This window comes from Dryobates pubescens, chromosome Z (assembly GCF_014839835.1).
Source record: "Dryobates pubescens isolate bDryPub1 chromosome Z, bDryPub1.pri, whole genome shotgun sequence".
NCBI classification, from domain to species: Eukaryota; Metazoa; Chordata; class Aves; order Piciformes; family Picidae; genus Dryobates; species Dryobates pubescens.
In genome coordinates this window covers 119,219,043-119,243,197 of record NC_071657.1, presented here as the reverse complement: position 1 = coordinate 119,243,197, position 24,155 = coordinate 119,219,043, and the positions used below count along the sequence as shown (strand labels likewise).

The following is a 24,155-nucleotide window of genomic DNA, read 5'->3' as shown; positions in this document are numbered from 1 at the left end:
TCACAACAGGGACCTGGAGTGTACTTTCAGTAGCCTCTTAAAAAAAATGAAGGCATAAAATAAATCAATGGTAGTGGTGGGAACTGAAGGGCTTCCCTGGTCAGACACGCTCTGCTCCCTTCTGGCTACTATCCCACTGAGACTGACCTGCACTTTACTCCAGTCTCCTTCCAGGAAGTTGTGGAGAGCCAGAAGCTCTCCCCTCAGCCTCTTTTTCTCCAAGTTAAACAAGCCCAGGTCCCTTAGCTACAAGATATGTGCTCTAGAGCTTTCACCAGTTTCATTGCCCTTCCTTGGACACAATCCAGCAACTTGATGTTCTTCATGAGGGGAGTGAGGGGCCCTAAACTTAAGCCAGATTCGAAGTGTGGCCTCATCAGTGCTGAGTACAGGAGGACAGGCCCAGTCTTGCTGGCCACACTGTTGTTGATCTAAGACAGGATGCTGGTGGCCTTCTTGGCCACCTGGGCACACACTGGCTCATCTTCATCTGGTTGTCAACCAGCACCTCCAGGTCTTTTTCCACCTGGCAGCTTTCCATCCGCTCTTCCCCAAGCCTGGAGTTGTTGCGACCCAAATACAGGACCTTGGCCTCATTGTCCCTCATCCAGTTGGCCTTAGCCCATTGATCCATCCTGTCCAGATCTCTTTATAGAGCCTTCCTTCTCTCAAGCAGATCAACACTCCTGCCCTACTTGGTGTCATCTGAAAATTGATTGAGGGTGTCCTTGATTCCCCTCATCTAGATCATCCATAAAGACAGTAAACTGATACTAAAAATGGCAACTAATGAACCACACAAGGAAAAATCTTCATCTATAAATAAGCTTAAATTATGACATGACTACAAGTTATAACCGGGTAAAGGTAATGTCCCATCTGCTTCAAAAGTAAGCAGTCATGTACAGATCTGGTACTTGCATCTGAGGTTGGGTACTGACTAGTGGAGATAAACTGGACTTCAGGAATGTTTTCCTGTGGTCACCCTACAGTTTTAGAAGCTATTATTAGAAGTAATCAAAAGATCAAGAGCAAGGGAATAAGCCTAGAAGCAAAACTTGAAGCCTTTCAAGAAGCATGTATTTCAGCATCACAGTAAACTCAAGGGGAGATGCTCCCCTGCCATTATTTCATTACATCAATTTCAACACTTGCTAACCTATTAGAAGAAAAACATTTAAAATAATTTTCCTCATCAGAGGGAAAACAACCTCTCTCATTACCTAAATATGGATCAGTGCTAAATGATACAGGGTGGAAATGAGCTTTGAAAGAAAAAAAAGCCAATCTGATGCCCACATAAAAACACCAAGAAGAGGAGTTCAGGGGAACCACCCAGAGGAAAGGTACATTATACAGAAGGGAGAGGGGCTCAAACCAGCCCAACACTGAGTATTTGGAGAAGAGTTCAAGGGGGTTTAAACCTTCATGTCTAATCCAATGACAAACTGCCTATACCATCAGCACATGATTCTCCTCTCCCTTCTGCCACTGTTTATAGCTCAGTGACTTGGGGCTCAACATAAACAAATAAGTAAAATTAGATGTATAAAAGATCATTTTTGGGAGGAAAGTTTGATGCAGACCTGGCATCATTGTCTGAGCCCTGCCCAAAGCTTTTCCTTTCTGATACATGTATAAAGAAGTCTGAGCACTAACTTACCTCCAGTTTATCAAGGGATTTTGCTTCTTGGCTCCATTAGGACAAGTTGTTTGGTTTGGTTTATTGTTTTTTGGGTGTTGGTGGTTGGGTTTTTTTGGTTGTTGTTGCTGTTGTTGTTGTTTTTAATTATTAAAATCATAGAATCACAGAATTGCTTTGGTTGGAAGAGACCTTTAAGATCATCAAGTCCAACCATGATCTAACTTTAACAAGTCTGGTGCTAAACCATGTCCCTCAGCACCACATGTCTGCTTTTTTTAAACACCTCCAGGGATGGGGATTCAACCACCTCCCTGGGCAGCCTGTTCCAGTATTTGAGAACCCTTTCAGTGAAGAAGCTTCTTCTGACACCCAACCTAGATATGACAGACTGAAATCAATGTTCAGCAAAATAGAAGTGAAGGTGCTGTTAAATGCCTTAGAATCACGGAATGGTTTGGGTTGGAAGGGACCTTTAAAGGCCATCTTGTCCAACCCCCCTGCAGTCAGCAGGGACATCTTCAAGTAGATCAACTTGCTTATAGCCCTGTCCAACCTGACTTGGAATGTTTCCAGGGATGGGGGATCTACCACCACTCTGGGAAACCTGTGCTAATGTTTCACCAACCACTTCAAGGCTTGTTTCATATTTAAGACCTCTTTTTCTCACATATAAAAAACAGAATTTATGATGTTCACATCTTTCCAGACACTTAACTGTACCACCTGAGAACACCAACTGGGTTAAGCCCTTTGCATTAGCTCATTGCCAGATCGCAAACAATTTTGATTTGAAGTCTTCCTCTTCTTTTCAGAACCTGTGCCTTGTATTTCCAGTGCTAAAGCCCTGGTTAATTATTAATGTAAAAAAAAATAGCTGGAGGACTTGTTCCCCTTCACTTGAAACCTGACTTGATGGAAAGCAGCTTTTCTGGCCGCTCCTCAGCCCAGCTGCGAAATGCAACGCCAAGTGCAATTAAGAGATGCTCAGCCTGTATTACAGAGGCCATGACAGAGAAACTTGAATACCCATTTATGCACACACAGGCAATTCATTTCAATTAAACACCGGTCTAGGGGCTTGACAAAACAGGCAAGTGCTGCCAAATTACTTTTAAGAACCTAAAAGACCAAGCAAGCCCTGACACTCTCCAGCTATTTGTGAGTTTACACTCAACAGCAGGTAGATCCTGCTTGCCTGAGTCCATTTGTCATGGATATTGCACCCTGATGTAGCAGCATGATCTTCTTTTTCAGAGCATCAGCTGTTTAATCTTAATGTTACACCACAGAATCATTGTGTTGACCCCATTGTATCATAGAAACATAGAAGAGTATAGGTTGGAAAAGACCTTTAAAATCATTGAGTTCAACCATTAACTGAGCACTGCCAAGTCCACCGCTAAACTACACGTCTACACAGCATTTAAATCCCTCCAGGAATGGGGACTCCACCACTGCCCTGGGCAGCCTGGTCCAGGCCTTGACAAACCTCTCCAGGAAAAAATTGTTCCTCATGTCCAACCTAAACTTTCCCTGATGCAGCTTGATCCCATCGCTTCTTCTCCTATCACTTGTTCCTTGGGAGAAAAGACTGACCTCCATCTTGGGTCCAAACTCTTTTCAGGGAGTTGTAGAGACCCAGAAGGTCTCCCCTCAGCCTCCTTTTCTCTAGGCTGAACAACGCCAGTTCCCTCAGCCACTCTAGAACAAAAGTGTCAATGCAAACTGCAAAACCAAAATGTTTCCACTTAGAGGACAGGAAACAGTTCTCCAAGCAACTCTAGGAAGACCCAGACCACATACAGTTTCATTACCAGCTCAGCAACTTCATGAGCAGCTGGAGAAGAGCTCTAAATTATCAGCTCATGTATATTTTTGCAGTTAATACTTCTAGGCAAACAGTTCATCTTCACTGTCTCGAGGTGTCTAACTGCAAGAAAGGCGATTAATAACATTTTTCATTTTGTGGCCCATAAAGTGCCACAGAAAGCAATAGAGCAGGAATTATATATTAAATGCCAAGTCAATACCAAGGAGGGCTGTTCAACCTGTCACCAACCTGCCTTTAATACTCTTTCTGACACCACCCTTACATGAGAAAAAAAAATATAATTAAGCAGAGAAATCTCAGTTCCTTCTACCACGATAGCCTTGGAGCTTCCTTGGAGGCTTGAATGTTTGGTTTCCTTCATTCACAAGTTCATTTTAATGTTATGCAACACAAGAGGCTGACGCTATTCTATTCTATTCTATTCTACTCTACTCTACTCTATTCATACAAAGAGGAGTCAGATGCAGCTGAATGACCCAAACATTTTCTGTCCTTTAATATTTAAAATTACTGGCTGTAGACACTATTTGAAGCTAATGGGATAGATTTCATCTCACTCTCATTGGAAGAAATCCAGTATAACTCCATGGACTTCAAGGTCAGCTAAGATGGGAATCTAGGATACCATCTTCACAAATTCAATACATTCCAGTTCTCTCTTGTCTTTACCTTCTCCAGCAGCTATAATCAGCACCTAGTTAATTAAAATAGAACACAGCCCAGGGCAGGGATGCCCATAGAGTTGTATCATTTTACCCTATTTTCACTCCATCTAGCAGTCTACTTTTCAGAGACACAAAGTCCCTGAATATTTTAATTAAAGAGCCCACCACAGTGGTTTAAATTCCCCACTGAGCTCTGGACCCATAACGACCAGAAATGGGGCTGCAGAACCTAGTATCACCCAACAGATTTACACAGTCAGTGCTCTAAGAAGAGCATGGCCAGTGGTTGAGGCCTGCTCTAATGAGGCCACAGCTGGGGTATTGAGTTCAGGTTTATGCTCCCCATTTCAAGAAGGACAGGGAACTGCTGGAGAGAGTCCAGTGGAGGCAACAAAGATGCCAAGGGGACTGGAACACCTCTGCCGAGGAGGAAAAGCTGAGAGACCTAAGGCTGTTTAGCCTGGAGAAGAGCAGACTGAGACCTCTCAGTACTGATCAGCACCTAAAAGATGAGGATCAAGAGGATAGGGCCAGACTCTTTTCAATAGTGCCTAGCAACAGGACAGGGGGCAACAGGCACACAATAGGACCCAGGAAGCTTCACACAGACATAAGAAAAAGCTTATTTTCTGTAAAGTGGTGGAGCCCTGGAGTGGGCTGCCCAGAGAGGTTGTGGAGTCTTCTTCTCTGGGCAAACTGCTGTGGATGACCCTGCTTTAGCAGGGGTGGTTGGACTAGCTGATCTCTAGAGGTCTCTTCCAACTCCCATCATTCTTTGATTCTGTGATTTTTTATTTCTCCTGCTTAGAAGTCCCTTCCTTCCAAACCACCACTACTTCTCTGAAACCCTCCCACCAAATGCTGCTTGTCAAAGATGGGCAGCACCTGATGAAAAAGAAAATAGACCTTCTCTACGTTCCCTTTTAACAATAGATTAAACTCTCTTTTGTTCTCTGAGAACCAGGTGTCATATTTCAAAATGCACTCTTAAAACAGGTATAATTAAACATCAGCAAAAGGAGGGAGGCAGAGAAATTAGCAGCAGAAGTACTAATAAAGGCATTTTAGAATCTGCATGAGCTGGAAGGTGCTTCATCCCTCCCCCTCAGAATTCCATTCTGTAGCAGGGGGGAAAAAGAAAAGTAATTATAAAAATGAACTTTCCTTCAAAAAAATGAGCACATTGTAAAAGGATTACTCCTTTGAACATCCAAGCACTTCAAAAGGAGCATGAATTAGTGCTGACAACTCAATAAAGTAGCCATCAATTATTTAAAATGTGATGGCTCTTCTCATACAGCACTTCTGATTAGAAAAACATTTCAGAAACTGGAAATTAGAGTTATTCTTCCTAAATGAAAAGGTCCCAGGCTTCAAATGTGAGGGGAAAGAAAAAGAATGTGACTTTCAATGAGCTTGGCGAGAGCAGACCAAGTTTCTTCTCTTGAAGCCATCAATAATGCCCATGAGGTGGTGTTTCAGACCAGATTTGAGATTCATGAAGCAAATCCAAGCAGAGGGGGGAAAAGAAAAAGAAAAAAAAAAGTAGTGTTGTGGCAGAGAGACAAAACCTTCAGCTAAATGGGTGCAGAGACAGTTAAAAAAAGCCCAGCCAAGAACCCTTCAATACCTTCAACTGGATCACGTTACTCAGAGTCCAAAACAACCTGACCTAGAATGTTTCCACAGATGGGGTACCTACCAACTCCCTGGGCAATCTGTTGTGGTCACTTGTGTGGGTGCTGTGACTCCACACTTAACTTTTCAGAAGCACCCTTGGCTAAAGGCCAGTCCTGCTTCGGCATCCCAGCACCGTGCTCTCCTGCCGCAGATGCTGTGCGCTCAACGAGATTGCAAATGAGAAACGTGCAGCTTAAGCTTTAAACAAACAGGAGGGTGGCCAAGCTAAATAGCTTCTCCTCTGGACACAAAGATAAGAAGGGCTGTTTCTGACACCAGCTGTGTGGGCTCAGCCATGTGAAGAAAAATGAGGATTTATGAGAGCAATGTTACTGCTGAAGGAGCCTGTCTGGGCTGGTTTGGTAATTAAAATAATCAATCAAGGCCTGTGGACCAAGCCTGAGGCAGATCCATGCAGTTTACTCCCAACTTCTGAAAATAAACAACTGGAAGGAGGAAAAAATAAAAATAAAATAACCTACAAGGAATCATTAGTGGTTTTACTGGTCCAGTGATTACTCAAACTGCCACTGAAAAACAGCCACAAAGGCCAGGGAGGGGATGAAGCCTTCAGCGCCATCACAGCAAAGGTCCCTTAAAGGGTTAATCCTGCAAGATATGAATGCTCCTCTGAATCTCATCTCACTGACATCAGCAAGACCTGATGTGTTGAGCATCCTGGAAGCAATCCCAGCACCTTGCTGGTGCATCTTCCACAGCTTCCCTACATTAATTATTGCACACTCGTGTTGACTTTCGGCCAAGCCAGAAATCACCACATGCATGTTGATAGCAGGACTTTAAAACAAAATCCTATCCAAAAGAATGGAGCAAAAGAAAAGGGATCAAAATCCTATAGTCCTATCAGCTCAACAGAGAGTGCATCTGTGGAGACAGGATTAAACCAGGAGCTGTACAGGCAATTGAAATGACACAAACAGGACCTGATAGTCCTGTTCAAAGACTTGATAGAAGACAGTGAGAGCTATCTTTGATTTCCCTCTTTGGTTGGTTGGTTGTTACTTTGTCAGGGCATCTCCAGTATGGGAGAACTGGAGTATGTATCTTTTTCTGCTTTGGCTTGAGTCCCACCTACCAGACCAATGACCAGAATAAATGTAGAGACAGAAATTTCACAGAGATGAAGTCAACTTCTCCTCACATCCATTCCAGCTTGCAGGGTGACTTCAGGGTTGTTCTGCTCCCTTAGAGCAGACGATCCCCATTGATACATGTTGGCCATGCAGCTTTGTCTCTCCCTCACCCGCCTGCTGCTCTTCCCATAAGAGCCAAAAACTGAGAATGCCTTTGATACCCAGCAATGTCAAACAGGTCTCAAAAAAGGCAGCTCTTAGAAGATGGGATTGACAGGGTGCTAATGCAGTTCAGTCCTCGTCAGCAGATGTGTCAGAAATGATTACATCTCTCTGGCTTGTCCACCAAAAAACTCCACTGCAGAAAAATGAGAAGAGACAGCAGCCAGTCTGCACCCTCCAACACACCCTGAAAACACAAGGTTTGACCCCATTCCAAACAGGTTTTCCAGCACCATCAGCTCAGGAGGTTGTCATTTTCCAACCTGAAGCTGCTGGTTCCCAAGGACATTCAGAGCTATGATCATTGCTTGTGCTGAAACCCAGAGCTTACGACTGGAAATAGAGCCTTTCTGACTGAGGTCATCTGCCAAATAACCCAGCAGAGACAACCCTGAGCAAGCAAAGCTAATGACATGAATTCACCCTGAAGTCCTAGTTCCTGGCCCTAGGAATGATGCTGGCTGATGAACTATGAAGGGTAGAAATAAAGCCATGTTAGAAGGGCAGACTTGAAATAGCGAGTTTGACCAATTACATTACTAAGGGGGGAAAAAACCAAGGGATTTACTAATCAAAAGCACAATGTAATTGCTAAGAGATACAAGACTGGATGACCTCTTTTTATTAACTGATCTGTTTTGGCCATAATGTTTTTTTTGATTAGACTCACTGATACAAACCCTCCACACACAACTTCACATCTAGTGCTGTTACGACCATCTTGACCAGACTAAACCTAGGGAGGTATAATTCAATAACACTGGGATAATTTAAACCATAACAAGATACTACTACAGACAGAAGTGTGAAGGTTATCATGTGGTCACTAGGATCTGTTATTCTGCTTCACACCTGATACACCTTTCACAGATATAAAAGCTGCACTTTGTGTAGGCCTCACAATTCCACACATAAAATATGATTTAAGTGAATCATAGAATAGTTTGGATTGTAAAGGACCTTTCAAGATCATCTGGTCCAACTCCCCTGCACTAGGAGGGACATCTACAACTACAGCAGGATGCTCAGAGATACAAACAGCCTCATCTGGAATGGTTCCAGGGATAGGGCATTTGCCACCTCTCTGGCCAATGTGGGCCACGGTCTCACCACCCAGTGTATAAAATTTCTTCTTTAGATCTAGTCTAAATCTTCTTCTTTTAGTTTCAAACCATCACCCCTTGAACTGTGACAACAGGCTCTGCTAAAATGTCTGTCCCCAGCTTTTTTCTCAGTCTCTTCAAGTCTCCCCAGAGATTTCTCAAGGCTCAACGCTCCCAACTCTCTGACTGTCCACACAGCAAAGGGCTTCTAGCCCTCAATTTTGAGACCTCTGCTGGATCCTTTCCAACAGGCCCATGTCTCTCCTGTGCTGAGGACTCCAGAGCTGGCCCCAGCACTACAGGTGGGGTCTCACCAGACTCCTGATGTGTTCTATGTATCATATATGTGACATACTAAGGAAGAGCAGACAAAAACTGTGTCTAGGAAAAAAGCTTTCCAGTAGGAGATCAGTGCAGAAACATTGCCCAGATCTCCATTTCTGGAGTTTTTCCAGCCTCACTGAGACAAAGCCACAACTGACCTGATTTGCTGTTGGCCAGAGTTTGGTTCTGGGCCAAAGGGTTCAGGCAGATGAGGCCAACTTCCAGAGGTCCCTTCTGGCTAACATAATTACAATACTGTGATACTGATTATGCAAATATTCAAAAATAGTTCTTAGACCTGGAAATAATAGTTACCCTTCATTTGTGAAGTTCAAATCCAATCTGTATTGCTATGGGCCCACAACTGATGTCATATAACAGATACTTGTTGAGGTGAATAAAACAACCCAGTGGTCTCAGAGACATCAAAAGACATCTTGCACCCAGCTCACACCAATTTCAATCAAGACTTAGGCTTTTGCCTTTTTCTGTGATTCTCATTTCCAGCAGAACACATTCTAGGCAGAGTAGCTGTGATTGATTCTCAGGTCATGAGAGACAAGGAATGTTTACATGGATTCATGGCTGTACAAAGAAGAGTATTCTGCTTTGAGCTAGAGCAGAACTATTTCTGGTCAGTGATTTGACTTCTCAGTTCAGGCTTTTCTCAGAAACTGCACTTGCTGAAGTGGCTGCTTCTAGCAGCGACAACGCTGATGAGGAGAGTCACTGCCAAGGACAGGGCTGCAGAAAGGCTCTTGCTTAGACTTGCTCCTGTGCAGACCAAGGGCACTGCTACATCTTGTGTCCCATGTGGGGGTGCAGTAAGTCAGAGATGGGACCTATGGGGAGGGGCAGACAGGAGAGGTGACCCTAAACTGACCAACAAGGATTCTATGCCATGGACATCATCTTCAGGATAAAGCTGAGGTATCATCAGGGTCAAGCTGTGGCCCTTCTGCCTTTGATCCCAATCTGTGTGTTCCTGAACCCAGTGTCTCTTTGCTGCTAAAGTCTACTTTGGGACTTCTGCAGTGCCTGCATCCAGCATCAGCGGTGTCCATAACATCACTGCCATCAGGGGTTGGGTTTGATATTGGTTTGTACCTATTTGTATCTATTTCATTTATTGTCATTATTTTCACTAAAGCTGGTTTAGTTCCTTTCCCAACCTATCAGTCTCTCCTGTTGATTCCCTTTCTCCTCCTCTTGGGAAGGCAGAGGGATTCATAGAGAGCCTCTGCCATTCATCCAGTGGCTGGCCCTGGCCCAGCCCCAGCCACTGACAGATTCTGGCTGACTCAAACCCAAGATTGCACCCACCTATCATAGAAAAGACTTCCAAGATCATGGAGTCCAACCATTAATGCTACTCTATCAGCTCCATCACTAAGCTATATCCCCAAGCACCACAGTGGCAGACAGACAGTGACTGCAGGGATTAATAAGCTCCAGAGACCTCAATCAGGACTGTTTCCTTCATGTTAAATGAGCTACATCATGGGATGGTTTGTGCCACCTGACTTTGATTTTCCAGATCCAGAGAGGAAGAAAATATTTCTGCCTGTGAGGCATAGTCCTTCAATATGTCCATATGCTACTCAAAGCCATCTCCTACCTAGGTTTTACTGAATGTGCACATTAAAACTTGATTTTTAAAAGAAATTGAAGCACTGCTGTAATGGTTTGCCTAAAGCTAGCAACTGCTTTTACATAACTCTGAGTTCCTCAATCAGCCTCAGTGGAAAAGTTATGCATCTGCAGATGACTTACATGGGAGCCTTGTAAAAGCTTCCACAAAAAGCAGTAACTGCAGTAAATGTTCCCCCTCAGAGGAAAAATTATCTAAGAAATATTGAGAGCAATAGGGAGATTCAGACTCCCAAGGAGAGATAATTTTGTTTCTCTTTTGCAACTGAAGATGAATATTCAGCTAGGAATTCCACCATGGACTCACTTGGTGGGTCTTGACACCTCTTGACATTCTGGATGTGTAATGGGAAGAGATACACCACATAAGCAATGAGAACACCTGCAAAGCACTCTGTTCTGGTTTAGACATCATATTGCAGAAAAAAAATAATAATGTAAAACATGAGGATCAGAGCCACAGGTGCTGCCTCAAAAGTCATACTGGAATGGGAAAAACTCAACTGATCAGCCATGCCTGCTCCTTAATGGATTTTGATTGTTGGAAGCCAGCCTGAAAAGACATCTAATTTGTTTACATTAATAAATAGCAACATCCACTTGCTACCAAAGCTTGCACCCATCGCTACTGGTGAGCCATTTAAACACCCCTCGCTGTGACCATTCTTCTCCTTAATAACCAGCAATTTGATGGGAAGACAACATGCCAAAGCTACCAGTGATATCTCCTTGGGAAGTCACAAGCGAGCGACTTAGCGCGCGGGATAAGCGGCACGGGCGATGGGATAATTAGCCCCAACAAGTCATTATCCTGCAGACAGCTGCACGCTGACTTTGGAAGGAGGTTTTTGTTGGAGTTTTAGCCACTGGAGCTTGGCCAGAAAATGATTATACCCATCATCTACACAACACTGAAACATGGATGCTTTGAAGGAAAAATTCCACTCTGCTGCTACTGAAATTGAAGCAAGAGAAACCTTTTGGTTGGATGGAGGCAGGGCAACATATTCTTAAGGTCAGTATTAGAATCACAGATGTGGGACTGAGGGACATGGTTTAGTGGTGGACTTAGCAGTGTTATGTTAATGCTTGGATTTGATCATCTTAAAAGTCTCTTCCAACCAAAACAATTCTGTGATTTTATTAGTAGTGACCACTTAGCTGGAAAGATTTATCACCCAGACGTGAGCCGTACAAGAACAGGCTCTAAGAAGCTGTCAAGCAGCTTGTAGCCTAATTTAGTATTGATTTAAGCAATTACAGCCTGAAGTTTAATGCAGAATAATTTTGAAGCAAATTACTTTCATGGTTCTTCAGTCACTCCTAAAAGGAAAGGGATTCACCATATTTTACATGCAAGGACAGAAAACAAGAGCATCTTCCATGTTCAATGTAATATTTACAAAAGGTACCTACAATTATTTTTTTACAAGCATAATCCTGACAGAAATGGATGATTCATCTGTGAGGGCATGATGGCATAGGATGAGAGGAAACCTCTTATCTATAAGCTAATTCAGTTCAAACATGTGCTGATAGCTATCAAAAAGCAGCTATTATCAGCCTGTGCAGTGGGAGCTGATAAATTCTCCAGTCGTGTTCAAATCGCCACACCAGCTCTTGCTGTGAAAAGCTTCAGAATGATCTTTAGGATAGAAAGGAGCGGAATGGTGGAACCACAAACCCCTCCATGAGTGACACAAGAGAGGAAAAAGTAACACAGCACTGGGAGAGAGGTGCAAGGCTCCTCCATGTTACACACCAGATTTCCACCGTCCCCATGAGGTGATGAGGGCAAAGATTTCAGGCTCCAGCACTACCAGTTCAGAAATAGCCTTTTTTTATGTATTTTTTTTTCTTTTAATGTAAAATCAATACAATTATTTTAGTGAGCTATTTGGGTGACTTGGTTCAAAGAAGCTACAATTTTTCTTCTCTTTCACAAAATCACCGTTCTATAATGCCGGGAACAAGCAGACCTTCTGACCATATACATTCTGACCTAGCATAATTCCAGCTCAAAATTATTTCCATCCATCATGAGAAACAAATTACAGGAACAGGACAAGAAAATTCCAAGCCATTCTGACTCTTCAACCCCAAATGAACTTTAAGGAAATCTATTGCTATTAGAGAGCACATTTTCATGGCTACAAACAAAGCCACCATCCACCAAAACACATTAGCACATTAAGAATCTGAAAAAAAATTGCAAGGTTAACAGCCTCTGTGGTCCTGTTCCAAAGCTTGTGTGTTAATAGCACCATGAAGTATCTTCAGCTCTTGATAAGGTCAGATGCTTACACAGGCTGAGTTTAGGTTCCCACTCAGCTCAATTCTCACAAGAGAAAACAAAAGAAAGGTGGGGGGGAGGGCGGGGGGGGGTGGCGGGGTTTGAGATAGAACTGATTCTGGTCAGTGATTTGACTTTTTAGCTCAGGCTCCTGTCAGGAGTTGTACTTGCCCAAGGTGTGTTTTCAGTGTCTACTTCAACAAGTGGTAACACTTGATGTTTACAGCTACTGCCAAGGGTTGTGGTGAGGAAAGACGCATGTTCCTACGGAAAGCAAGGTCACTGGTCTGTAACAATCCTAGAATTCCCCCAAATACTAACAATAATAATAGTTATTACTATTATATGCCATTAGCATGCACACATTTTATAGCTATAAACTAAGAAAGCAGCCACATGAAGCTTGGGAGATGTGTGCCACTTCCTAAGAACTTTGTTAATATTATTTACCCTTGAAGAGACAATTTGACAGATAAGAGGGAATAATTTCACAGAATCACAGAATGGGTTTGGGTTGGAAGGGACTTTTGAAGGCCATCTGGTCCAACCCTCCTGCAGTCAGCAGGGGCATCTGCAAATAGAGCAGGTTGTTTAAGAGCCCCAAACAACCTGACCTGGAATGGTTCCAGGAATTGGACACTGACCACCTCAATGGGCAAACTAGGACAGTGCTTCATCACCTTCAGTGTAAAAAATTTCTTTCTTCTATCTCGTCTAAATCTTCCTGGTTTAGTTTCAAACCAACACCCCTTGTCCTGTCACAACAGGCCCTGCTAAAAAGTCTGTCCACAGCTTTTTTCCAGGACCCCTTTAAGTCCTGAAAGGCTGCAACAAGTCGTCTCTTTTTAAAGGTCTCTTTAAATCCTAATTTAAAAGGAATGTAAGGGCCTGACCCAAACCACAGCAAGAATCAGAGGTGACACTCAGCTAACTCTTTTCAGTCCCATACAACACATAAAATTCAGGATTTTTGGGCTGTCCTGTTACTCAGGTAGTTGGGAGGTGAACCATACTTGTTGCTATTTATCACTATTTCACAGTAGAGCTCCAAAAAGAGTGTTTCAAAAGAGACTTCTCACACAAACCCTCTAACTTCAAAGCCGAATCTCTCCAATCTCTCTTATCTGGCTGAGGACGCAATCCAGTTGCCTCGCTGCAGCAGCATCAGATCAATCACAAACACGCTGTGCTCGAGAGGCTGCAGACCTCATCTCTGCTCCTCCTGGCACTTTGACACATGCCTTTAGTCTATCGTGTGGTTCTGTGATTTGTAAATATCCCCAGAACTTCTAAGGCAGCCACACAGTGAAAACCTTGAAAATAAACTTCTCTGGTAAGGATTTATGAATTGCAGAATCCCAGTATGGTGAAGGTTGGAAGGGACCTATCTAGTCCAACCCACCTGCTAAAGCAGGGTCACCCAGAGTAGGTTGCCTAGAATCACAATGGCCAGGCAGTTTGGAATCTTTCCAGAGAAGGAGACTCCACAACCTCTCTGGGCAGTCTGCTCCAAGGCTCTGCCACCTTCACAGGAAAATTGTTTTTCATTATGGTAATGTTTCCTTGTGGCAACAATTTGTTGTGATGGCTACAAGGTGCCAGCCAAGATGCAAAGAAGCTTGACATAGGTAACAAGAGGGACATACCCTCTTGAACAAGTGAAGTATAACAGCCCATGTACAATATTGTAAATACTGTATATTTTGTACATACTTATTGCAGTCCATTGTAGAGTGTAGTTCTTGCTTGTAAATACAGCTTCATTTGCTTCTAACTGAGTTGGTCTGGCAAAGTTAATGCTGGAAACTTCAACCCACTACAACTCAACACCGAAATTTTGTGGGCCATAGCATCACAAAATTACAGCAATGGTTTGGGTTGGAAGAGACCTTAAAGATCATCTAGTTCCAACCCCTGTGCCATGGGCCAGGACACCACCCACTAGGCCAGGTGCTCAAAGCCTCATCCAGCTTGGTCTTTAACACTTCCAGGGATGGAACACCCACAATTTCTCTGGACAACCTGGCCCAGTGTCTCACCACTGCTGCAGTAAAGAATTTCTTTGTAATATCTAAGCTAAATCACCCCTCTTCCAGTTTGAAACCATTACCCCTCACCCTATCACTCATAAAAGTGATAGTCCTCATAAAAAGTCCCCATCTGTCCTGTAGGCATACTTGAAGTAGGCCACTTGAAAAGCAACTGTAAAGTCTCTCTTATTGGAGAGCCTTCTCTTCTCCAGGCTGAACAACTCCAATTCCTTCATCTTTTTCTTAAAGCAGCACTGCTCCCTGATCATCTTCATGGCCCTCCTCTGGACCCACTCAAGCAGGCCCATATCCTTCACAGTATCACAGTATCACCAAGGTTGGAAGAGACCTCAAACATCATTGAGTCCAACCTGTCACCACAGACCTCATGACTAGACCATGGCACTGGACATAAAATCAGGCCATGGACAGTAAAGTGTGCGTGTGTGTGTGTGAAGAGTTCATTCAGGTCCTACCTGCAGAAGGGGTCGCTGCACACCTAGGATCTTCATGGTATCTGCATTTGCCAGTATTTTCAGGGGATCAGATGCCTTCGTGACGCCTTCAATCTCCTTATTGATCTCAGCCAGCACCTGATTGAGGAAGATGTTCTTGATGTACATTGTGAGGAACTCACGGAGGGGACACTGCTTGGCTGGGCCAAGCTCCATGGCATGCTCTATTTCCTGGATAAATCTGGAAAACAGAAAGAGAAGAACTCTATAAACCCAGCAGCAGCAACTGGGAACAAGAAGCTTCCCATGCTGCAATCTGAACTTCAAGCCCCATAATACTTTGCTCCAGTTAGCACTTTCTGAATCTGGCATGACTGCAGAATGGTATGAGTAACAGCAGCACATTCTGCTCAGTCCATGACACTGTATTATGATGCATTTTTGTTACATGTTCTTGTTTCATCCTAGGATCCTGTTCCTGCAGAACATCATGCTGATTTCTGGAATATTTTAACACAAAATATTTGCCATCTCCTCCTGCAACATACCTTTAGTGCACTGATGTCATCTGTTTAACACAGAGGATTTTATTCCAGAAATTATGTCATCATTTCACAGCATCACAGAATGGTTTGGGTTGGAAGGGGCCTTAAATATCACATAGTTCCAAGCCCTCTGCCAGGGACATCTTCCACTAGACCAGGTTGCTCAAGGCCCTATCCAACCTGGCCTTGAACACCTCCAGGGAGGGGACAACCACAGCCTCCCTGGGCAAACTGTTTTAGTGTCTCACCACCCTCACTGAAAAGAATTTCTTCCTAATCTCCAGTCTAAATCTCCCCTCTTCCAGCTTCAACACATTCATCCTTGTCCTATCACTACAAGCCCTTGTAAACAGTCCCTGACCAGCTTTCTTGCAGCCCCTTTCAGGTACTGGAAGGCTGCTATAAGGTATCACTGGAGTCTTCTCTTCTCCAAGCTGAACAGCCCCTACTCTCCCATCCTGTTCCTGTCAGGGAGGTGCTCTGGCCCTCTGAACATCTTTGTGGCCTCCTATGGACCCCCTTGAACAGCCCCATGTCCTTCTTGTGCTGGGGGCACCAGAACTGGACACAGTACTCCAGATGTAGTTTCACAAGAACAGAGCATAGGGGCAGAATGCACTCCCTAGTCATGCTAGTCACACTTCTTTTGATGCAGCCCAGGTCACCATTTGCCTTCTCGGCTGCCAGGGGCCACAGCAGGCTCACGTTGAGTTTCTCATCAACTGACACTCAAGGTCTTTCTCCTGAAGGCTGCTTTCAAGCCATTTCTCACCCAGCCTATGTTTGTGCTTTCACTTCCATCTGATGTCATGAAATGACTTGTCCTTTCAAAATGCTATGTATCAAAATTATTAGGAATTGGGTATCTGGAGTTTCATTGGCTGTTCGTACTGTCCATCCAATCCAGAACAATATTTACAGTTCGTAAGTTAAGTTCATCGTCCATTCCGGCTATACTCAGATGTAGATGATTCAGAAGTCCAAGAAAATCCAAAATCAAGAAAATGGAAAACAGTTTGTCTCTCCGCAGACGAAGCGAAGAAAAAGGGAAACAGGGACTCAGGGACTCTCAGTTGACTCAGGGCTCTCAGGGTTCTCAGGGTTCGTGCACCGTAGATTCCTCAGGGACTCTTTCCTTTGGACGCGCTGTAGCTGTACAACATTCTGAAATTAAACTCTCTCAGCTAAAGTTAAATCTCTTTGTGGAATACACTGAATTTCACCATTCTCTTGCATTACCCAATAAGTGTGACCCGGACCTTCTGCTGAAACCACCCCTCGGACAGGTTTAGCCTCTCCTGAGGGCGAAAATACCCAAACAGTTTTACCTAACAGATTCTTTTCCCTAACAACAGGAACTCTATCACCTTCTACTTTCTGTAGCAGATCAGAATGTGCAGGTCCAGCTCGGTTCACTGAACCTCTACTGTTCACCAGCCAGGTTGCTTGTGCTAAATGTTTCTCCCAGTTTTTCAAAGATCCACCTCCCATGGCTTTGAGAGTGGTCTTCAACAAACCGTTGTAGCGTTCAATCTTCCCTGCAGCTGGTGCATAGTAAGGAATATGGAAAATCCACTCAATACCGTGCTCTTTTGCCCAGCTCTTTACAAGGTTGTTCTTGAAGTGAGTTCCGTTGTCTGACTCAATCCTCTCTGGAGTTCCGTGTCTCCACAGGATCTGTCTCTCCAGACCGAGAATGGTGTTGCGTGCAGTTGCATGTGGGACTGCGTAAGTTTCCAGCCATCCAGTGTTTGCCTCTACCATAGTAAGCACGTACTGCTTACCAGAACGAGAACGTGGTAGAGTGATGTAGTCAATCTGCCAAGCTTCACCATACCTGTATTTGGACCATCTGTCACCATACCACAAGGGCTTAATTCTCTTTGCCTGCTTAATAGCAGCACAAATGTCACAGTCATGGATGACTTGTGTGATGGCATCCATGGAAATGTCTATGGATCTGTCACGAGCCCATTGGTATGTTGCATCTCTGCCTTGATGTCCTGACGAATCGTGAGCCCACCGAGCTAAGAATATCTCACCTCGGTGTTTCCAGTCGAGATCAAGTTCAGAGTCCTTGTCTACTTGAGAAACTCTTGCAGCTAGATCTGCCTGATGGTTGTGCTGCTGTTCCTCAGTAGCTTTGCTCTTGGGAATGTGAGCATCAATGTGTCTCACTTTCACTGGAATTCTCTCGATTCGATCAGCAATGTCTTGCCACAGTTCAGCTGCCCAGATGGGTTTTCCTTTCCTCTGCCAGCCATTCTTCTTCCAGTTCTTTAGCCAACCCCATAGAGCATTGGCTACCATCCATGAGTCGGTGTAGAGATAAAGCTTTGGCCATCTCTCACGTTCAGCCACGTCGAGAGCTAGCTGGACAGCTTTTACCTCTGCAAACTGACTGGATTCTCCTTCTCCATCCTTCGCCTCTGCAACTCGGCGTGTTGGACTCCACACGGCAGACTTCCACCTTCGCTTGTTCCCGACGAGACGACAGGAACCGTCTGTGAACAAAGCATATTTCTTCTCATCATCAGAAAGGTCATTGTAAGGAGGAGCTTCCTCAGCACGAGTTACTCTCTCCTCTGGAGGTTTAGCACAGTTGGTATCTTCAGGCCAACTTGAGATCACCTCCACCAGACCAGGTCTTTCAAGATTTCCCATTCGAGCTCTCTGTGTTATCAGGGCCATCCACTTAGACCAGGTGGAATCTGTGGCATGATGTGGTGTGGAACCTTTGCCTTTGAACATCCAATTCAAAACTGGCAATCTGGGAGCTAAGAGAAGTTGTGACTCAGTTCCAATTACTTCAGAAGCTGCTTTCACTCCTTCATAGGCAGCTAGAATCTCTTTCTCTGTTGGAGTGTAATTAGCCTCTGAACCTCTGTAACCTCGACTCCAGAAACCAAGAGGTCGTCCACGTGTCTCACCTGGAGCTTTTTGCCACAAGCACCAGGTTGGACCATTGTCACCTGCAGCCGTGTACAAAATGTTCTTAATGTCTGGACCATCTCGCACAGGTCCCAGACCCACTGCTTGGACTACTTCTTGCTTTATCTGGTCAAAGGCTGCTTGTTGTTCAGGTCCCCAGTGGAAACTGTTCCTCTTTCGAGTCACATCATACAGAGGTTTCACAATCTGACTGTATCCAGGAATGTGTAGTCTCCAAAATCCCACTATCCCCAAGAAACGTAGAGTTTCTTGCTTGTTCGTGGGATTTGCCATGGTAGAGACTCTATTTACCACATCCACTGGAATGTGTCGGCGTCCATCCTGCCACTGCACTCCCAGAAACTGGATCTCTGTGGTAGGACCTTTCACTTTATCTCTCTTGATGGCAAAACCTGCATTCAGGAGAATGTCCATGATTTTGTTACCTTTCTCGAAGACTTCCTCAGCAGTTTTACCCCAGACGATGATATCATCGATGAACTGGATGTGTTCTGGAGCACCACCTTCCTCCAGAGCATCATGGATTACTGCATGACAGATGCTGGAGCTGTGGATCCAGCCCATTGGCAGTCTGTTGAAAGTGTACTGGATTCCTCTCCAGGTGAAAGCAAACTGAGGCCTGCATTCCTCTGCTATGGGAATAGAGAAGAAGGCATTAGCAATGTCTATGGTAGCATACCATTTGGCCTCTTTGGATTCCAGCCCATACTGGAGTTCCATCATGTCTGGTACTGCTGCACTCATAGGCGGAGTTACTTCATTCAGGGCTCGGTAGTCCACTGTCAGACGCCAGTCTCCATTCGGCTTTCGCACAGGCCACACTGGACTGTTGAAAGGTGAATGAGTTTTGCTGATGACTTTCTGACTCTCCAACTGACGAATCAGATTCTGAATGGGCAACAAAGAGTCACGGTTGGTTCTGTATTGTCTGTGATGCACAGTCCGAGAAGCAACCGGCAACTTAATGTCCTGAATCTTGTGTTGTCCCACAACTGCAGATTCATCAGAAAGCTCAGGTCTAGCAGACAGCTTCAGTTTTTGTCCATCAATTTCTACAGAAGCTACTCCAAAAGCCCATTTGTAACCTTTAGGGTCTTTGAAACGCCCTTCTCTCAGAAAATCAATTCCCAAAATACAAGGTGCATCAGGTCCGGTCACAACTGTATGCTTTTTCCATTGTTTACCAGTTAAGCTTATATTAACCTCTACCTTACTTAACTCTTGAGATCCACCAGTGACTCCCAGAATAGTTATGGACTCTGATCCCTGATAATTTGATGGCAATATGGTGCACTGAGCTCCTGTGTCAACCAAGGCCCTGTACTTCTGAAAGTGTGAAGTGCCAGGCCACTGGATGTACACATCCCAATAGATTCTGTTATCTGTATTACCCCTCTCCTCCCCCTGGCGGGAGGCAGGGCACCCCTAGTTATGGGGAACATGTCCACAGGTGCAACGAGCACACTGTGCAGTGTTAGAACTGGAGCCACTGTTGGAGCTACTAGAGTTGTCCTGGGGAACTGCAGAAGTAACAGCTACCCTTCTGGTATTGCTACCTCGGGTTCTGCCACTTTGCAGTTCTCTCAGTCTCCTGAAAAGATTAGAAGTTGGTTGACCATCCCACCTGTTCATGTTCTCACCAAACTGATCACGCAGGGTAATCCAAATAGTCCTACGTGACTGCCTTGGTGGTCTGTTTTGGTTTGATCTGTTTTGGAATGACCTCCTTGGAGGATGTCTATTCCTCACAGATGAAACCTGTACCCACCTGGAGGAAGAATTGGAATCATCTCTTTGTGCCAATTGGGAGATGGTGTTTTTAAATTCATCCTTCAGCTCTTTCATGCAATTCTCCAGTTTTCCAGACAGAGTTTCAATGGCTGAAACCAAAGAAACACGTGTCATGCTATCATCCAATTGTCTCAATTGATCAGTGAATTGGCCAACCGTAAGAGGAGCTCCACCATAATTTCTTGCTACAATTCTGCTTGCCAGAATGTTTGCATAATTAGAAGGAGCAAGCTTGATGAGCTTTTTAGTAAGACCATTTCCTACAGGAACATCATCAGGATTCAGAGATTCATGTTCACCATAGAGTACCTCTCTAACAGCAAATTCTCTCAGACGCTTGATTCCCTCATCTATGGTAGTCCAGGGCTTAGGATTCCATGGAAGATCATCTCGGGAAGGGTATCTCATGAGAACTGCCATTAGAAGGCGTATCCACAGATTAACCTTACCGAGAGCCTTGCCTAGATGTCTATCTATTCCATTATCCTTTGAGAGAGTTCCTAGCTGGGCTGCTGACTTGTCTCCAACCATTAGAGCTGGAGCACCTGTATCATAGCATCTACCAAGCCAAGCGAGAACTGGCTCCTTATCTGCTCTGAGATAGTCTTTTCTTACATTTCTAAGCTCCTCCCGGGGTGAAGAGCAGTCGGTTATGTCATCTTGTTCTTGCTCCTCTGCCTCCTGTTCCTCAACTTGTGGTCCCCACAACCTCTCAAGGATCCCTTTAAGCTGAGAAGCACCACCACTAGCTGCTGTCCTACCAAGAGATGCATCTCGATCCTCTGACGATCTCAATAACTCAGCTATATTTTTAAGACAGATTTTCTCTTCCTCCCCAGCAGAAGAACCTTGCTGTGCATCCCCGTCAGCTCCTGAATCAGCTTTAGTCTTACCCTTCCTTGTTGTTAAAACTGCTACTTGCTTTACTGGAGCTGTGTTTGGGTTTCCAGCTGCCTTATTATCAGAAGCTGATAAGCTTTGAGACAGATTAGCTGCTTTGGAGGACGCTTCCGCTCCTGCCATGGAAGAAGGAGGAAATGACTTTGCCTCGTTAATGGTGGCTGCCTGGGACACAGGAGCCGCCATGTTTGGGGCTACTGTAGCCCCTGGCTGCTTGCCAGAATCATCACCATTGCTATTCAGAGCTGCCTTGCCGATTGACTTTTTAGCTTTATCTTTAACTGACACAGATTCTCCATTATCATCCTCACTGGATGTTCCTGAAACAGAGCTAGGGTGGCGTTTTCGTCTCTTAACCCTCCGTTTTATAACAAAACATGCCTTGGACACTTTTTTCTCCCGGTACAGTGCTACCAACAAATACACATTAATTATCAGGAGCAGCAGGACTACACACATCGAGAAAATCAGCTTTGGATCCCAGCCATCACTTAAAATTACCCTTTCACCGAGCGGAATCTTAAACTCTTTTATCTCAATAGGGAGTGTGCTAGATGTAACATTTCTGTACTTTTTAACATAAAAGAATTCCAGGCACTGATCATACAGAAGCCGAATCTTGTACTTAAACCACAAATATAATTTTTGCATTATATATTTACCTATCTTATCGATAATCATACCCAGGCAATACTTGTAGATCAATACACTGAAGACCGAGAAGAGCAGACGCTCAAAAAGCCAAAACACCTTCATGTTTGCTCGTTCGACTTAAGCAAGCAATAAATCAAACTAATTTGTCAGCAAACCCCGAGTTGGGCAGCCAATAAATGTGGTAGGTTGAGAGAGGGCTTAGCTCTCCCTCCTCCACAGAGTAAGAAACCACAGCTAACTCAGTCGAAGAGCAAAAGCTATATATTTACAAGCATATATGGAAAGCAGGTTATATATAACACAATATATACAGGTATTTACAATATATACACAGAAATACACAGCAAAGACAAATAACACAACAAAAATCCCTCCCTCAGGGAGGGATCCCCTCTTTGGAACCCCCTCTCTCCCCCCCTTACCTCCCTTTTTCCCCAAAAAGGGGTTAGAGAGAGAGAAAGGCAAGTTACTAAGGAAAAGAGTTGTTAGCAAGCTTCAAAAGCCCATGCAGGATTAGTGTTTGCTTATCTGAAGGCCAAGTCCAGCAGTTCGCAGAAGAAGCAGGCAGGGAGAACAGGCTGAAACACCAAACTCCCCCAACTCCCAAACCGAACTGAACTGAGGAAAAAATTTTCCAACCGCTTCACAATCTAAAGCTGAATTTTTGTTTATCAACCAATGAAATTCGTTTAGAATATCAGAATGTTTTGGTTCTAGTACCAAAAACATTAGCCAGTGTGTTCCAGCAGTGTTTGTTCTTAAAGGCACAGCCTCAAACGACCACATGGAGTCATGATGGATTGCCCAAGAAGGATATTGAAGTGCATGTCCAGAGAAGAGCAATGAAGCTGGTGAAGAGTCTTGTGAGGAGCAGCTGAGGGAACTGGGGTTGTTGAGCCTGGAGAAAAGGAGGCTAGCTCTCTACAGCTACCTGGAAGGAGGCTGGAGCCAGGTGGGGGTTGGTCTCTTCTCCCAAGTACCAAGTGATAGGACAAGAGGAAATGACCTCAAGTTACACCAGAGGAGGTTTACATTGGACATGAGCAGCAATTTCTTATCTAAAAGGGTTGCCCAGAGAAACAGTGGAGTTCTCATCCACTGAGAGATTTCAAAGCAATGTAAATTCAGTGCAGAGGAACATGGTTTAGTGAGGACCTGGCAGTGCTGGGGTAATGGTTTTACTTGGTGATCTTAAATGTCTGTTGCAACCATAATCATTCTATGATTCTATATTTTAACTTTGTTTTAAACAACAGCAGCAGAAGCAAGTGTTTGACCTTAGATCTCCTGGTCTGTGTAGTGACACCCTCAGCACCCTGAAAATCACCTCTTCACCAGGGAAGACTATTTTTAGCAAGAGACATCTCTATCACTTCCAGCACAGTTAGCATTTATCAGAGATGCCTTACAACTAACCATTACCCCAAACACTTCAGCAAGGTCTGCTTCATTGTCCATAATTTTCTACCTCCACATTCAACATTGCAGAGGAAGCAGCTTCCCTGCAGAGGACTGACTGAGGAGCTCTTGTCAATTTTATGTAGCACGATTTCTTTCAACTCTGAACAATTTCCTCCCTAAAGCCTCTGTGGTGTTGACTCCATCAGCCTAGAGTGACATATTTGGGCTGATGCAGCTACTGCTTCCATAGAGGGACCCATTCACAGTTAAGTTTGAAGATAGCCTCTCCAAAGAGGGATGCTGCACTTTTATTCCCCAGCTTTCACAGACTGATAATGTGAATCTGTTTTATCAAACAGGGAAACAGCGGAGTCATCTGGGAAGAGAGCAGAGAGCCCACCACTGAGCTTATCTCTGAAATAACAGACCTAATGTCACCAGCTTCGAGTGACAACAGCTTATGTCCTTAAGGGAATGCTGTCAAGGTTGATGGGTCCACATTAAACTAATTTATTCTATCTTTTCATGTCTGCCAATAAATTTGCAACTCCTTCTTTATAAGCTTATTTGCACAGCACCTTTGATGCACAGAACTCACAAAAAGAAGTTAATTAATTCTTACAATACCCTCACCATGCAGCCAGACACAGAATCACAGAACAGATCACAGATTTGAAGGGATCTCCAGAGGCCATCGAGTTGAACCCCGCTGCTAAAGCAGGGTCACCCAGGGTAGGTTGCCTAGTCACAGTGTTCAGACAGGTTTGAGTCTCTCTAGAGAAGGAGACCACCTGGGCAGCCAGCTCTAGGGCTCCAGCACTTTCACTCATGTTTAAGTGGAACTTCTGTGTTCCAGTGTGTGCCTGTTGCCCCTTGTCCTCTCACTGGGCACCACTAAAAAAGGCCTGTCCCCATCCTCT

The 24,155-nt window shown here is 44.3% G+C and overlaps 1 protein-coding gene across 1 annotated transcript in view; it reads right to left on the bottom strand.

The window, feature by feature from the left end:
* EXOC4 (exocyst complex component 4) overlaps positions 1-24,155 on the bottom strand; it is a 488,502-nt gene that overhangs the window by 119,156 nt on the left and 345,191 nt on the right. The window contains exon 11 of the mRNA XM_009900238.2: positions 15,014-15,233. Within this exon, the coding sequence (XP_009898540.1) occupies positions 15,014-15,233 (220 nt within the window). The remainder of the gene's footprint in view (positions 1-15,013; positions 15,234-24,155) is intronic.